The sequence below is a fragment of the Nothoprocta perdicaria genome, unplaced genomic scaffold (genome assembly GCF_003342845.1).
Source record: "Nothoprocta perdicaria isolate Ctin4 unplaced genomic scaffold, notPer1 scaffold_12, whole genome shotgun sequence".
In the NCBI taxonomy this organism is placed as follows: domain Eukaryota; kingdom Metazoa; phylum Chordata; class Aves; order Tinamiformes; family Tinamidae; genus Nothoprocta; species Nothoprocta perdicaria.
The window spans coordinates 6487022-6501864 of record NW_020454316.1 but is presented as its reverse complement, the minus strand read 5'-3'; the positions used below and the strand labels follow the sequence as shown (position 1 = coordinate 6501864).

The following is a 14843-nucleotide window of genomic DNA, read 5'->3' as shown; positions in this document are numbered from 1 at the left end:
AAACTTAAGTTTTTGTGCAAAAGTATGCATATATTTAATAAAAGCTGGATGCTTATTATTTCTGACAGGTATAGAGACAAAAGATTGAACTGAGAAATATTTTTTCATTATAAGATATCTTCTCATTAGGAATAAACTATTTCGGCCGCAGATCTACCTGATACCTCATATGACATTTAATTTTTTTTTTTTTTACTGAAAGCTAGCATTGATATTTAATGCACAGAATTACAAACCTATTTAAAACAATGACTTTTTTTTCCTTTGCCTGAGCAGGTAATCGTCTCATACTCCATGCAGCACATTCTTGTTTCAAAGATACTCATTGTAGATGGGATGCAGAAAATGGACAAAGTTTCTGCCCACCAGAGGACCTGGCAGGTAAAGCAGCCCGTTTAAAAKAAAAACTGTAGCTCTTGATTTGTAACTCTTGAAATGAAATTTTAATTCTGCATGCAGATTGCAACTTGTCACAAGAGGGCAGTAAGTGAACATTAATTCTGGAAGGTTTTTTGTTTTTTTTTAAGAAAATGAAATTAAATAACCTTTTTTTTTTTCCTCTAATCTCTTGGCCAAATGGAAGATACTACCACTATCCATTGCTTCTTGTTCTTGGGATAAGTACTTGCTTCTTTTACATAGGATAAGAATTGGCTTACATTCTGGAGTGATCGGTCACCATTAGCTGGGACAGATTGTTATGCTTTATGACGGGCCTGCATTAATGCAGAACAGAAATTGGTAGGAGCATTTGCATATGCACACGTTAAGAATAGTGAGAATGCTACTTTTTATACAATAACCCTTCTAGCTGATTGGCCAGTTTCATCCCTCATGYTCCTAGTGCTTGTTAATGTTTCTACAACTAAAGAACCCCAGTGCAAGAGTGTAAGTGGACAACATATTCTTTGTGCAGTCATCAGCTTTCATGCTGCAATCTGATGGCTGAGAAGTTACAGATCAGAAAACATCATTGTCTCTTGAACAACSAGTAGATTAGCTGTGGGAAATACAGTGTGCAATAACTTTTTAAAGTCATGCATGTAGGCATGYAGTATTTCTACATAGTTTTCTTCTTCCCTCTCATCCCTCATATACAGGGGTTTATAGATGCTGAATTGTCACTAGATTACAATGACATTAAGATATTTAGGATTAAGGGGGAAGGTCTGTGTTCTTCTAGGGCCAAGCTCAGAGATCACTGCACTGAAGAACCACAAAAAAAGTCCTTGCCCTTTTACCMTTATCTGTTACAGGTTCCTCACATTTGGCATGTTCTGTACCATGCAGAAACTAGTGTGCATCAAACACTTGTGGAGAGGCAGGGACCATCATAACCTGTGCAGCCAGACTTTTCCATTGCAGAGTATCAGTTCTTAAGTATTGTAGCCCAAGAAGAACTTGAAATAGAAATACTTTAAATAAGAGTTAAATAAACTGTGTAATTTATATGTTACAGAAAAAAGAGAAGACAAAAATGAACAAAATGAGGAAGTTGGTCTGCAGCTGTGTCAGATGCAGATTTTTTTTATCTGTAACTTATTTCCTGCCTACCAGCATGAGCAAGTGCTGAAGGAAAAAATAAAAGAAAATCGAATTCGGGATGCTGAAATAGCTGAGCTGCGGAAACTAAAGGATGAGGAGCTGGCAAAGTGAGTGTTTTATCTTGAAGAAATGGCTTTTTTAACTAAAAAAGTATAATTGGTCTTTATGAAAGCACTCTAGCATATCATAACTGCCACACATCATCCAGAAATAATAAGCAGTATCCAGAAAGTAATTAATGTATAACTACTTATAAAATAGCAAGTTAAGAAAATAATTTCTCTTTAGTTGTCCTAAGAGACAATGAATAGAATGAGCCTTTAGGCTACTGGACTATTTTACAGCTCTCTACTRAGTGTAGTTTGTAGCATTTCAGTCCTGCTCTGTATGAACCAAATTCAGTGGAATATATTTTTGCACAGTCCAAATCAGACTTAATGTGATAAAAGACTTTATGCTTCTCTAAAGTAAAATATTTCAGCCTATTCATACTGCAAATACAAATGCAGTTGCTTAGCCAGTATAAATCTTTGTATGAATCTTTGTACTTTAGTATGAGTCAATAAATTTAAGCTTTGTCTGCTTAGACTTGTTGCTGAAAGAGAAGCAGAAGAGGCAAAAAGACAAGAAGCTGAAGCAGAAAAAGCATCATCTGAGCTCAAGAATGGAGCACTTCACGAGTCAGACTCTGTTACCCACTCAGTATCTTCCTCAAAGGAAGAGGCACCCATCGCACCACCCCCAGCTGTTACCAAGGTTGCTGCAGGGACRAAGAAAAAGAAAAAGTAAATCTTCGAAAGACAACTGATGCTTTATACTGTAAGTGCTTTTTGAAGGAAAAAAACCAAAGCACTTCCGCTAGCATATAAAACAAAAGGGCTAYAAAAGCTCTTTGCAGGAGATTTGCCAGTTTCAGGCTGAAACAACTTAACAGGCAGTTCTGTGCTCTTGCATCAAGCGCCTTGGGTAACCAGCTACATATAACTCTTTAAATAGCATCACTACTTGCTTCTCAAATAGCCTTATTTATTTGCTAAAACTCCCTTCAATGTCACAGCAATACACCTACAAGATGGGATATCAGTGGTGTCTGTCCCTTGCAAATAAGTGTTTGCTTCAGGTCTGGTCTGTTTAACTGAAATCATGCATAAGCTTTTCTTTTTTCCCCCCTCTGTCTGGTCTAGTGGTTTTATTTAGGGATTACTTTGAAGTAAGTATTTGATAACAAAAGAAAACAMAACACGTTGAACCAGACCTTTGAAGAACGGGCAAAGCTAGAACACATGAAGCTTAATAAGACATAGATCAGAGGTCCTTTTTAACGAGCACTCTAGTTTCACGTGGTAAAAATTACTATGAATTCACAATATGATGCAAATGAACGAGGAAAACAAAAAAAGATGCTCTTAAAAGTATAACAATTATTAGTTTTATTTTCCAATAAAATATTCACATAACTATCAGAATGGAATGGTACAGATGATTTCAGACTGGTTTTAATTAGTTTGCAGATAAACATTTTTAATCTAAAAATTTTATGATCAGTTTACAGATTTTAGTAGAAATTKGATTCTTACAAAGCAAGTATTGCTTTACTATTGTCATTATTCCAGTCAATAATATGACTAATAACTTTGTGTTGAACAAGTGTTTGATGTTGACTTCTTCAATTAATCAGCCCTTTACAGATCAATCCAAGAAGAAAATATTATTAAACTGTGTTGCACAAAGCTTCTTCACTTCTTCTGTTAAAAAGAAAAAGAAAGTCAATACACTATTTTACAAGAACCTATATAAGAAAAACTCCTGAGATCATCAAGGGGAAGACAGTTAAACAGGACAAAAACAAACAAGAAAAAGAGTTCAGGGCAGAAAATGCATCTATCAGTAGAGGACTCYCATTTATTTTGAAAAAAACAGTCTATTTAGAATTAGCTTTAGAATAGATAAAACTTAAACTGGGGCTCTTTCTTGGCCCTAGAGAGAAAGGAAAAAAAAGCGACCTGCATCTTCAATGTTCCTTTGGACTTTTAGTTGGAATAAATTAGTCTTGAAACAGTAACTTTACAGTAATGGAATGAGCAGTGCTAGAAGGAGAAAGATTATGCACAAATAACCCCCCTATGGAAAATGGCCCTCCCCCCAAAAACAAAGCAGCTATGTCAGATGTAAATATACTTATCTCTTCCCTGTAATACACTTCATTAATTACTCCTAAATGAAACTCAGAGTACTCTTATTATTTCAAGGAAGAAAAATGACTGCTTAATAATTAAAAAACTCTGCTAAATATTTATATTGTTCTTTYACAGCAGCTGGAAGATGGATTCAAACCTTATGCAAATTTACCTGGTCTAGCATAGATCAATTCTTCTTTAAATTTCTCATGACATGGAATTTATCACTTTACCAAAGCATATATTTTTATAGTAACTGTAGTTAAAGGATAATAAAGGACAATCCTTACCATTAACTTCAAGGAGGTTTGCATTTTTTTGATTCAAAATAACATACAGTTCTCGCTGGTCAGACTTTTTTCCAACTACCCAGTAATCACTCATTGCTTTCACGATAATTTCTTCATCTTCATCAGCTCTGAAAGAAGTTTGAAAAAACATGTTAAGAACAGTGTTCTCAAGAAGATGGCAGCAACTGGGCCTTCAGCAATGTAAGCTCTCCTAGTAGCTGTGAATAATCTAAGCCTCATGGCAAGAAGAGCAGCGGTTGTGCCACACTAAAAAGATTCAGGAGGACTGAACTTGCATGCAGTTCAACAGAGCAGAATGAAGACTGCCAATCTATTACATGTATATCAGCAGCTAAGTAAACCCTTAACTTGTCCATCAGCCATTATCAAGGTGGCCCAGTATTTTTTAAAAGGACAACAGAAGTTTTAAATACAGAGGACAGACTCCTTTTCAGCAACACTAAATACTAAATATGACCCACAGCCACAGCTTGTTGTACAGGCGGTGAACAGACTTGAGCAAACAAAAGGGGCATGGAAGACTAGTCATTTGAAAAAAGGTTATTGACAGATGGAGTTACACACTATTTAATAGTTAAGCATTACCTGGAGAAGTCACTGTTGATGTCACCGAGAATCTTCATGAGGTCGGGGTGGACAGATGCAAGCGATACACTGGGTGTCTTCCTCATGTGAATTGTACTCTTCTCGGCCAAGTTCATGTGATTGAAATAGATAAACTTAAACTGGGGCTCTTTCTCAGCCCTAGAGAGAGGGGGGGAAAAAAAAAAGGTGGCCTGCAAGCCTCAGATACCCTAAAGATGCCTTCACATGGAAGAAGGCAAGTGCCCTAAGACTTGTGTCAGGATCAGAATTCAATTTATTTTCATTATTAAATTAAAAAAGCAAGCACACAATAAGCTTTCCCCCTGCCTGTTTCTTTGGCTCCTAGTAAATAAAATTAAAAAAGAGGGGAATTTAAGGTTTTTTCCCACATCTCAGCCCATTCATCTCATTTTAGTGAGCCATTTTGTCTCTGCCCCAATTTTTTTTTTTTTTTTTTTGCTGCTTTCCCCTACCAGGCAGTACAGTTTTGCTTTGAACAGACAGTGAGTCTTTATTGTGACCAATGAGAAATATTTCAATCACATCTTTGAGATGTTTGAGACAAGGAACTTCCTTGATCCAGACAATAAAATTTTCCCCCATTATTTTTGTGGAGCAAATATGAGAACAGCTCCAAGCTTTTGCCTTACTCCTCCTCTCATTTCTCTTTTATTAAGGTAATATAAAATCTTTCACTTACAGCTGTATCATTTTTGAAAGCCCCAGAGAATTCAGACTGGCAAAAACTGGCTATAGCAYTTGGCATTTCAGGTTCTGTATTATTTAGAGGCAGAGAGATACTGTGATACTCACCTTAGCAAACAACTAGATACCTTTGCTCTCTGTCACCCAAGTACATTAGTGTCAAGAAACTGTATCATGTTTTCAGGACACAAAGACATTAAACTTTAAAAGAGTTAAAGTAGTTAAAGCTGGTCTTTTTAASTCACAGGTGGCATTAAAAAAATAAGTTTAATGATTTAGTAGAAAGACACAATTTCAAGTACATTCTGCTACGTACCCTGCAATTTTGCCAATTTGGGGTGCTACAACCAAAGTAAATTACAAGCTAATATCACTATCTTCAGCTTAATTCTTCTTTTGTTGTTGTATAACTGCTATTTTTGCCCCCCAACTAAAAATCCCCATTGAAAAAAAAGTTTTTAAATGGGTATTTTGCTCCAGTTCAAAGTGAGGTAATTTTTTCAAAATATTAGTGTCCTTTCTCACTTGACACTAAGCAGCAATAAGGTAATGACTAAATATATTCCAAAGTTGTTTCCTCACCCATCAYACAGAGCAGCACTTCAGGAAGCAGTAATTTTTGATAAAGTACTCAACTGCGTGCACTGAAATTATCACCTAAACTACTCAGAAGTCCCATTTGAAGCTACTTGACAAAAATTGTTCTAGTACCCAGAACAACTGCTGCACTTCCATCTACCACATTCTTGCCACCCTGTAACTATTTATGCAAACGCAGTAATCTGTAGAACTGATGATTTCCAAGAACAAGCTAGTTTCAGTTCACATACAAAAGCAGCAAAACCCACAAGCTCCCCTCTCTATCCGACATCATCTACACCATCAACATCTATTTGTACATCAATCATATCTATGTTGTTACTTCAGGGAGACCTGAATATGCAACAAGGCACTTTATAAATGCTTAAGGTAGAGAGAGATAGATGAACATCATTTAAGGTGCACAGTTAACTCAATACTTGCAGTGTTTTGGCTCATGTTACTGTTATTTAAGCAGTTCATTAAAACTAATTTTTAAGCACCTGATAAAGGACTGCAATAGGGAAAGAAGAACAGTACAAACCCCGATATTCTCTTGTTGATGTTGTATTGTTCACATATGTCTGATGCTAACACGGTGAGTTGAGGCCCAACGATGCTGTCCAATTTACGGCAAAACTCCAGTGTAGGGGGAATTGAAGCTACAGCGCAGTTAAAAAGAGATAGAGATGAGATTCCCTTTCAAGGGTAGAAGTTTTTTGTTTGTTTGTTTGTTTTGGTATGTGCTTTCTTTAACCTTCAGCTAGAGTCCTGGGATAAATGTACCCTCAGTTACAGCTATGCAGTTTGTAAATCATCCCGATGGTTAACTGAAGCAGTATTTAGTCCTTTTAGCATGTGTATACCCTACAGCAGAATAAAAGGGCTGCTAAAAGCATTCATGAAGAACAGGCTCAAGTAAGAAAAATTTGAGCATTTTTAAAAACAAGTTTTATTAATGGCATTTTGTATTAGCTGTGTCTTCCCAAAGAACTGATACTGATACGTACTTACCATCAATCATAAAGCAGACAGCTGCACTCATAGCCTGGAACAAAAAAAGTTAAAGCAAAAAAATTTACAATAGGCTACCTCAACTACACAAATACGTAACGGTACTTCAGTGAAGTCACCAACAGACAACCAGTTAAGTTCAAAAATCTTGTTTGTAGCACTTCAAACAGGAAATAGGAAAGTGTCTTTGTAGGAAATTGGAAATTTTCAAATAGGAAAGCGTCTTTGTAATCCTAACTATCCTGTAGCATGCAGGATTACAAACTTCAGCCCAGTTATGGATTTTTAGTTGTAAGAGAAAGATTAAATTTGCTAAAAAAATGCTGGGCATATGTTGCATTTAATTAAGGAAAAAAACCTTAGTTCCATTGATTAATGCAATACTAAGGCAGGTGTGAAACCACTTGAAGCACCTGAAGGCTAGCACTTTATTTTAATAAAACATCTGTTTGTTTTGAAGATGCTCCAGGAGCAGGGATTTTATGCCATTTATAAGTAATTCACAGCACTGTCTTCTTTATGGTATAGCTATTCCTAATGCAAGGAATAATCACCGAGAAATAGTACCTTATAAACAATTAAATGAAGCTCTTCGTAAGTGTCATCAGTGTTAACAAATATTTTGGGAAATCGGCATTTTGCTTCTGGATCATTAAGATTCAAAGGCCCAGTGAGAAATCTAGAAAACAATCCAGTAGATTAGAAGTGATTAACTCTTATATTTCAGAATTTCCTATTTAATCTTCCTGAAACTAGCAATTGCAAGCATGAATATATTTGAATGCAAAGAGCTATCCAGATAGAATATAAAAAGGGCAGGAGCTCTGTGCCTATCTCTTGCTACTCATAYATTTTCAAAGAATTTTTTACAGATAGGCTCCTAAAAGTTTCCTAGGATCAGAAAGGTTATGGAAGCAAAAATCCCAAATTAAAGTAATACTAAGGAAATAAACTGCACAGATCATCAGGAGGACAACAAAAGCTGTTCAACACTTGAAACACAACTTTCTTTGAAAAWTTTTTTTGTGCTGCTGGAAAGTCATTAACCTTTTGCTTTCCAACTGTACTTTCAAATTAGCTTCTGGTAGAACAGTAGTGCAATACAAGCACCTGGACTTTGAGAGGAAAAGCAGGGGAGCATATGCCAGTGTGCCCATCCCTAAAGAATACACGGAGTCAGGCAAGGGGAATTAGAAATGATCAAAGATGTCAAGAACCATCATGTATTGGAAAAAATGCTGCCCAGATGCTAAGTGAATCTGCACCCTCCCATATAACTGACAACAGGTGGGGGAAAATCACTAGCTAGCGTCTTCCTCGTCTGTGTGAGGTGTCTGACTAAAAGGAAGCAGTGGTGATATTTTCCATAATATATATTAAGAATAGCAGACAACAGAAAAATGACAGGCAGTAACTTTAWTGAAGCCTCTTCTTTCTTTCCCAGGGGCCAAGTTCTACAATGCATTGACAACTGTGTAGGCTTGCAGAGGAACCATATCTAGAGCATGAACCCAGAATAAATTCACTTCTCAAACATTTTCCCCTTGCGGGAAGCAGCAACAGATGATGACAGTTAATAACAGTTACCTTCCATAGTGCTGCAGATTTCCTGGCATTTCAGCACGTATTGGAGAATCTCTTCCTGCTAACTGAAGCAAAAAAGAACAAGCACAAAAAGAAAAAAAAAATGCTTAGAGGTATGTTATTTCTTATGAACTGTTTATAAATTGTATTCAAGGAAGCTAATTGCAGGAAATCTATTCATCAAGATTCATCACTATTCATCAAGATAGATGCTGATGGTGAAACGTAAACAAATCTAAAGTGTACAAAATACAGAGAGAACTTGGCATACTGATTTTGTGTTTATTCGTTTAATAACTTAGCCTTTTTCTGGATAAGTAACTCCCTTTGGTCCTATGGCTCTCCTGTTACATTTATCCTTTGACTAAAGTAATTCATTAGCAGTAGTGAGCACAGTCAGTTCTGTTAAAATAGTAAAATATCTTCACTACACAGGTGTGAAACTGATGTATTTGAGGAACTCAAAGTGACATATGGACAAGACAGCTACACTCATTGCATCTGCTATGCACAAATCCTGTATTAGTAATGCAAAGAAAAGACAGTGTTTGAGCATTCACTAAGATCATGTGTACAAGAGCTGAAGACCATGGTGTGTTTCAACATACTGAATGCATGATCTCACCAGCTAGTCACATTAGGCTCACTGAAATGACTAGGTATATGTTTATGTGATCATCTTTTTAATTTTCAGTTATTCCACAGTACTCTCTGTTTTTACTTGCTTTACAGTGGGAATTAACTCAAACTGTTAGCACTGCAAATGCCATATATTACCGTAGTCATCTGTGAGAATGATCCCTTTTCGTTCTTAGCACTGAAGCTGTATTCTTCGCCTATATTGTTTTCCGCCTATATTCTGACGCGGAAAAGTTCAAGTTAAACCTAAGGTTTCCTCTTCAATCGTGAACATCACATAACTGCTATTTAAGTAGCTACACAAATAGATTATTGGAGCTCACCTTCATAGGCTGGGAGATAATAAAAAGACACCGCTCTTCAATATTTTAGAGCTGTTAAAAAATGAAAAATCAAAGCAAAGAAATCATACCTCAGGTTCCATGTGCCTAGGGAACAGGGATGTTGTGAGATACTTGTACAGAATTCTCATGTCATCTTGTTCCAGTCCACTCCTAGAACATGAGGGAAGAGACAGAAATYAGCATGAGCTTGAAAGCTCTAACATTATTTCAGAGGCTTTGCTATTATGGCACATATTTATATGATYGGAAATTTAAAAACTTAGGAAAAAATATAGAAGCACCTACCAAATAAGTTGATCATTGTAGAGAAATGCAGTATACTTTACTATGTTCAGGCTTTCCTCCATTCTATTAATAAATGACTGAATTTTCAAGTAAGTCATTTTATCCAGTGGAAAGAAGCTGATTCCACAAAACACATCCAGCAGGTCGCAAGACTGTAAATGTAGTGTCTGCAAGTACTAAAAGAACAACAGCAGTTTTTTTTTTAACATTCAGAAAGCCTCCAATGTATAGATTTAAATGACAAATTTGACTTGAATCCCATGCAATCACATCTAACAATTCAAGTATCCCTTCCAGTTCTGCATGTATGTAGTGCTCCTTCACTGGAATGTTTGCTCGTGGTTCCAGGTGGCAACTTAGTGTTAGTAAATCATAGCTATAACAGGACAACTTAAGATCTTTTGTGTGTATAAGAATAGTCCTCGTAATATTTAATTTCATAAGTAATTCTATAAAAATATTAGCAGATAATTGAAAGTTAGTGGATTTACTTAGCGCAGAAAAAAAGATCAATTTTTAATATTTTGTATTTTAAGCTCTACCATCAAACACTCTGCTCTGTGAAATATGAACTACCACATAGCTCCCTCTAGAGATAGCTGTACAGTCATTTCACATTCCTGAAAACAAGTGATAAAGCAAGTGTCCTGTTTTTGAACTGTGCACAATATTATCATACTACACCAGCAGTGAAAAAGCCAACAAAAACATTTCACGCACATTAAGGCAGCATAGATGAAACATGTGATTTCTTAAATTAACTCATTACAAAATTATTCGTAGTTTAAAAAATAAATAAATAAAACTTGCATCCAACACATGCATTCAACTCTCATCGGATCTATCTATTCAGCTGTGATAGACTGCTTGGATTCTTTCTGCTGTACAAACCTACAGAAATTACTAGTTTATCTTTGGTAGGAACTTTAAAGAAAAGCAATGCTTTAAAGAACAAAATCTATTGCTTCCCTTTTTGTCAGGGTCCATTTTTGAATTTGGCATAAACAGAGGTATATACCAGCTAACTAGACAAGCACTCATGACAAGAGGGTTCACTCTAGGGCTATGTTGGCCTTAACAAAATCCCAGAAGAAAGCTGTCCTAACAATCAGATTGAATTGTACTTTTATTTACACTGAAACAGTATTAAGTCTGTTTTATTATTTTAAAGCCTTTAGAGAACAACCTGTGCATGCAAGTTGTGGAATCTCCACTCTTGGATATACTCAAGCTTCAACTGAAAAAGCCCTATGCAGCCTAGCTTACTTTTAGACTAACGTGACTTCTCAAGATTCCTTCCAACCTGAATGACTCTATGATTCTGTAACAGTTACTCAAATTAATCTGTACAGAATATTATCAGACCAATTAAATATGCAATTTCCAAAGAACAGGCATGGTTCCATCAGAAAAAAAAATAGATATCCAGTGGCTTAGCTGTTCACCAAGCTAATGACTATGTTTTTATTTCAATGCCTTTTAAAGAATCTACCATGCTAGCAGCAAGCAGGAAGTATTTGAAAAAATGAGCAACTGGAATTTTTGTCATGCTACCACATCTTTTCCATCGTGCATATTTTAGAATCACACAGCAGACAATGAGAGAAGTGCTTGCAATTTATTTCCAAAGCAGTAACACACAGTATGTACCTGAAATGTGGGATCTTACCCGATGGAAGAATTTCTCTAGTCTCTCCTTTAAAGCTTTTACACCTCCATCTTCCATGGCTTTCAGGAATGTGCCGTTGAAAAGCTTTCAAAAAAAAAAAAAAAAAGTCAATGGGATAATTAGTTACACCGATTTCTTCTAACTCAATTACAAATATAACTAGATTATAGCTCATTTCCCAGTACCTCAACTAAGCACAGATTTGAATTTACATAGTCTTTATTGAAAAAGCCTATTTCAGACTTACATCGTCCAAGTACATATGGGAGTAACAGCAGAACTGAATAAAAAAGCAGCAGCCAACTACCATTAGAGTAGTTAAATCTGCATTGCTGAAACCATCTTATGCTCTTGCTTTATAAAATTGATGGCCTTTGTCCAATATTGTTTCTGCAGTAGGTAAGGCATAATGCCATCGGAATCATATGCTTATTATTCTAAAAGCACATTAAAAAAGAAACCAGAGAAATTAGAAAGGTCTTATTTTTGCAGTGAGCTGATGAAACAGCACTAGCAACTGAAAAAGCTTTATCTCTTCTATCACCACAATTACAGCTGCAGGAAGAGAACAGACAAGCATCTCAAAGCAATGATGAGCCTGCACATCCAGACGGTACTGTGAAGATCTCTCTTATCCTGAAAAAAGGAGCCTCTGTATGATCATTTAACTCTACCTTGTACATGCTGTAGCACTGCTGCAAGACGGAACTATAAACCTTGTCCTGTGGAAAGGAGAGCAGGACATTAAAATGAGCAGAGGCAGATTTCAAGTTTTTTGACTGAGCTACACATAATACATATTGGCAAAAAGCYCACACACAAAAATTGGAAAAATCAATTTCTAAGAAGATAAATAATATTTTCAATCAGTATTTAGGATTTTCTTCATACTTATAAAGGATTATTTCAGCAAATTCCACCCCCTTCCTTTTCTTACATTTAATACCAAAAGCTTTGTCAACTCATGTACAAAATATCAGTTACAAACAGTGCAGTTCCGTAAGCGCTGCGGTCAGAAAGACGTTGACATTTCTTGAACAGCTTCCTCTTCATCCAATTCTAAAGCTAAAGGAGGTGAAACACTAGAGCAAGTTGGTTTTTGGCTGCGATCTTAAATTGGATGAAGGAAGGCAGTTTTAGTATTTCTTTGGGAAAACCGAGCAACTACAACAACAATCCTTTCCGTTAAACAAAATGAGGAACACAGTTTAGTGCAACAACTGTAGGGAACAGAGGCAGCATAAGTGACTGGATTTTTAAATGTTACTTAATGTGGCCAATTATGTTCTTAGCACACAATCAAACTGACAGAATGATCCTGCACTTCGGACAAGAAATCTGCTAAAAGCTTTAAGCTGTTCCACTTCCCAGATTATTAGTGAAGACTGCTTGTACTCTTAAGAAAGTAACAACATATACTGTACATAAACATAGCAAAAATAGATGTACAATTTTACAGGAACCTTATTAAACGAACAGATTAAAGTTATATTGGCCTATTCTAGACAAAAAGCCTTGCAGCAGTATATTTCACTACTGTTTATTAGGCCATCTTGAGCTGCTATCTGGATGATTCTCTGACTCTACAAACTTTATTGCAAGCTACTTTGCCCCAGGCCTTTATCCATTTGTGGCCATATATATTTTATTAACTCAATTCAGCAGCAGCTAAAGAAGAATAAACTGAAGATTACTTCTGATGGTACTCTTAAAATACAATAAAATCAATAATTAAAAAAAAAGGACACAGAAAGAGACTGGAAAATAAGAAATTAGTATTACCAGTAATTCTTCTTCCTGATATTCATAGACTGGCTTTCCATCTTTATGTTTTTCTATTATTGGGTTTCGTACAACCTAGAAAGTGGAACAAGCTGGTATTAGACAATGCAGAATGCATTGAGAACATTCTGAAATCAGGTTTTAGAAATATGCATATCATGTGCATAAGTACCATGACCATCCAGAAGTTTTCTTCAGGTTCATGGAAAAACTGTCTATTCTTCTGTGTATGTAGGGATTTTGCAGGTTTTGTTGGACTAAAGGTCCTGGGAAGAAAACATATATGCACAAAAAGTAAATGATTGGAAAATTTTGAAAGACAGTGTTTGTGCTAATTTGATGAGCCATACAATCATTATTTATACCTTGTAAATTGTACTATAGCTTCGCATAGTCCCACATTTCTAATTTTTTCATTCTTTTCTACTTCATTCGGGTGATAGAAGAGAATCTTCTTTTCTTCCTAGAATTTGAAGTAATGCATTTCAAATGAATCAGAATTAAAGAACACACAGTTCATGGTTTGTTTTTAACTTTACCCCCTTAATTTCCTAGGGAATGTTTTATCTTGTATTCCCAACAAGCTTCTGCAGTAATGGATAAGAGGAGTGATTTAAGGTACTTCAGCAGTCAGTCACCCCAAAGGAGTGCAAAATGCTTTCTAAATGCCAAGGCAAATAAAATCATAGGCCAAATATGCATCGCATCTAGTTCAAAGTGGAGCTGGCTTCAAAGCCAGCTCAGATCGCCCTAGGCCTTGCTCAGTCATGCTTCCAGTGAATCTCCAAGGATGGAGACTCCACAGCCTCTCCACAGCCTCTCCAGGCCACCCATCCCATGCTTGACCGCAGCACTATGAAGAATTTCTCCTTCCAGCTCAGTAGAATTTCCCTTGCTGCAACYTCTGCCCGTTTTGCACCAGTGAGAAGAACGTAGCTTCACCATCACCCATGAGGTAGGCGAAGGCACCATGAGCCCCCTCACGAGCTTTCTCCTTGTGGCTGCACAAACCCAGCGCTCTCAGCCTCTTCTTGCACGTCACCTGTGGCAGCCCCATCCCGACCCAGTGGCCCTGCCTCTCCCGGGCTCACGGTGCCCCCGGCTCTCGGGAACATCCCCCCACGTGCAGCACGAGCCGCTGCCCGGGCCGAGCCCCCCCGGGCCCTGTCAGCTCCGGTCAGCTGCTCGCTGAGGTCCTGCCGAGCGGCACCAGCGCGTCCACGGCTGCGGGGGGACACCCCTGCCAACTTACTAGAGATTCCTTCTATCCCGCAGCCCAGGATATTCAGAACACACGGCAATACCCTCGTCTTAGCGCTGCTCTGTGCAAACACAGGTTATCACACGAGCCACGCAATGCACCGCTATCGAAACGCGAAGCTGCCCGGCAGCTGCGGCCGCCGAAGAGCCGCTGCGGAGCCCCCCGCAGCCCTCCCGGCCCCGGTACCTCTCCCTCTTTGGGGCCCAGCTTGGGGTTGTAGATGAAGAAGCTGAGCAGGACGGGAGCGAGCTGCTTCTCCTGGCCGCCTGCCGCCGCCATGCTGGGCCTGGGGCCGGCAGCCGCCACACACCATGGGCAGCGGCCACGGGCCCTGCACCGCCGCCGCCGGCCCCCGCAGCGCTT

General features: G+C 37.7%; 2 protein-coding genes across 2 annotated transcripts in view; one reads left to right on the top strand and one right to left on the bottom strand.

Moving 5' to 3' along the window:
• Positions 1–8554, top strand: part of LOC112959763 (radial spoke head 10 homolog B2-like) — a 21732-nt gene extending 13178 nt beyond the window's left edge. The window contains exons 18-21 of the mRNA XM_026053864.1: positions 277–381; positions 1460–1652; positions 2133–2364; positions 8361–8554. Of these exons, the coding sequence (XP_025909649.1) occupies positions 277–381; positions 1460–1652; positions 2133–2334 (500 nt within the window). The 3' untranslated portion in view covers positions 2335–2364; positions 8361–8554. The remainder of the gene's footprint in view (positions 1–276; positions 382–1459; positions 1653–2132; positions 2365–8360) is intronic.
• On the bottom strand, positions 2965–14843 carry CCZ1 (CCZ1 homolog, vacuolar protein trafficking and biogenesis associated). The gene is made up of 15 exons (XM_026053865.1): positions 14667–14843; positions 13585–13682; positions 13392–13485; positions 13220–13294; positions 12112–12159; positions 11438–11521; positions 9769–9944; positions 9552–9633; positions 8504–8565; positions 7484–7595; positions 6917–6950; positions 6447–6564; positions 4619–4777; positions 4013–4140; positions 2965–3290 (listed from the first exon to the last, which is right to left on the bottom strand). Exons 1-15 carry the CDS (start codon positions 14757–14759, stop codon positions 3235–3237), a joined length of 1419 nt encoding a protein of 472 aa, XP_025909650.1. The 5' UTR covers positions 14760–14843; the 3' UTR covers positions 2965–3234.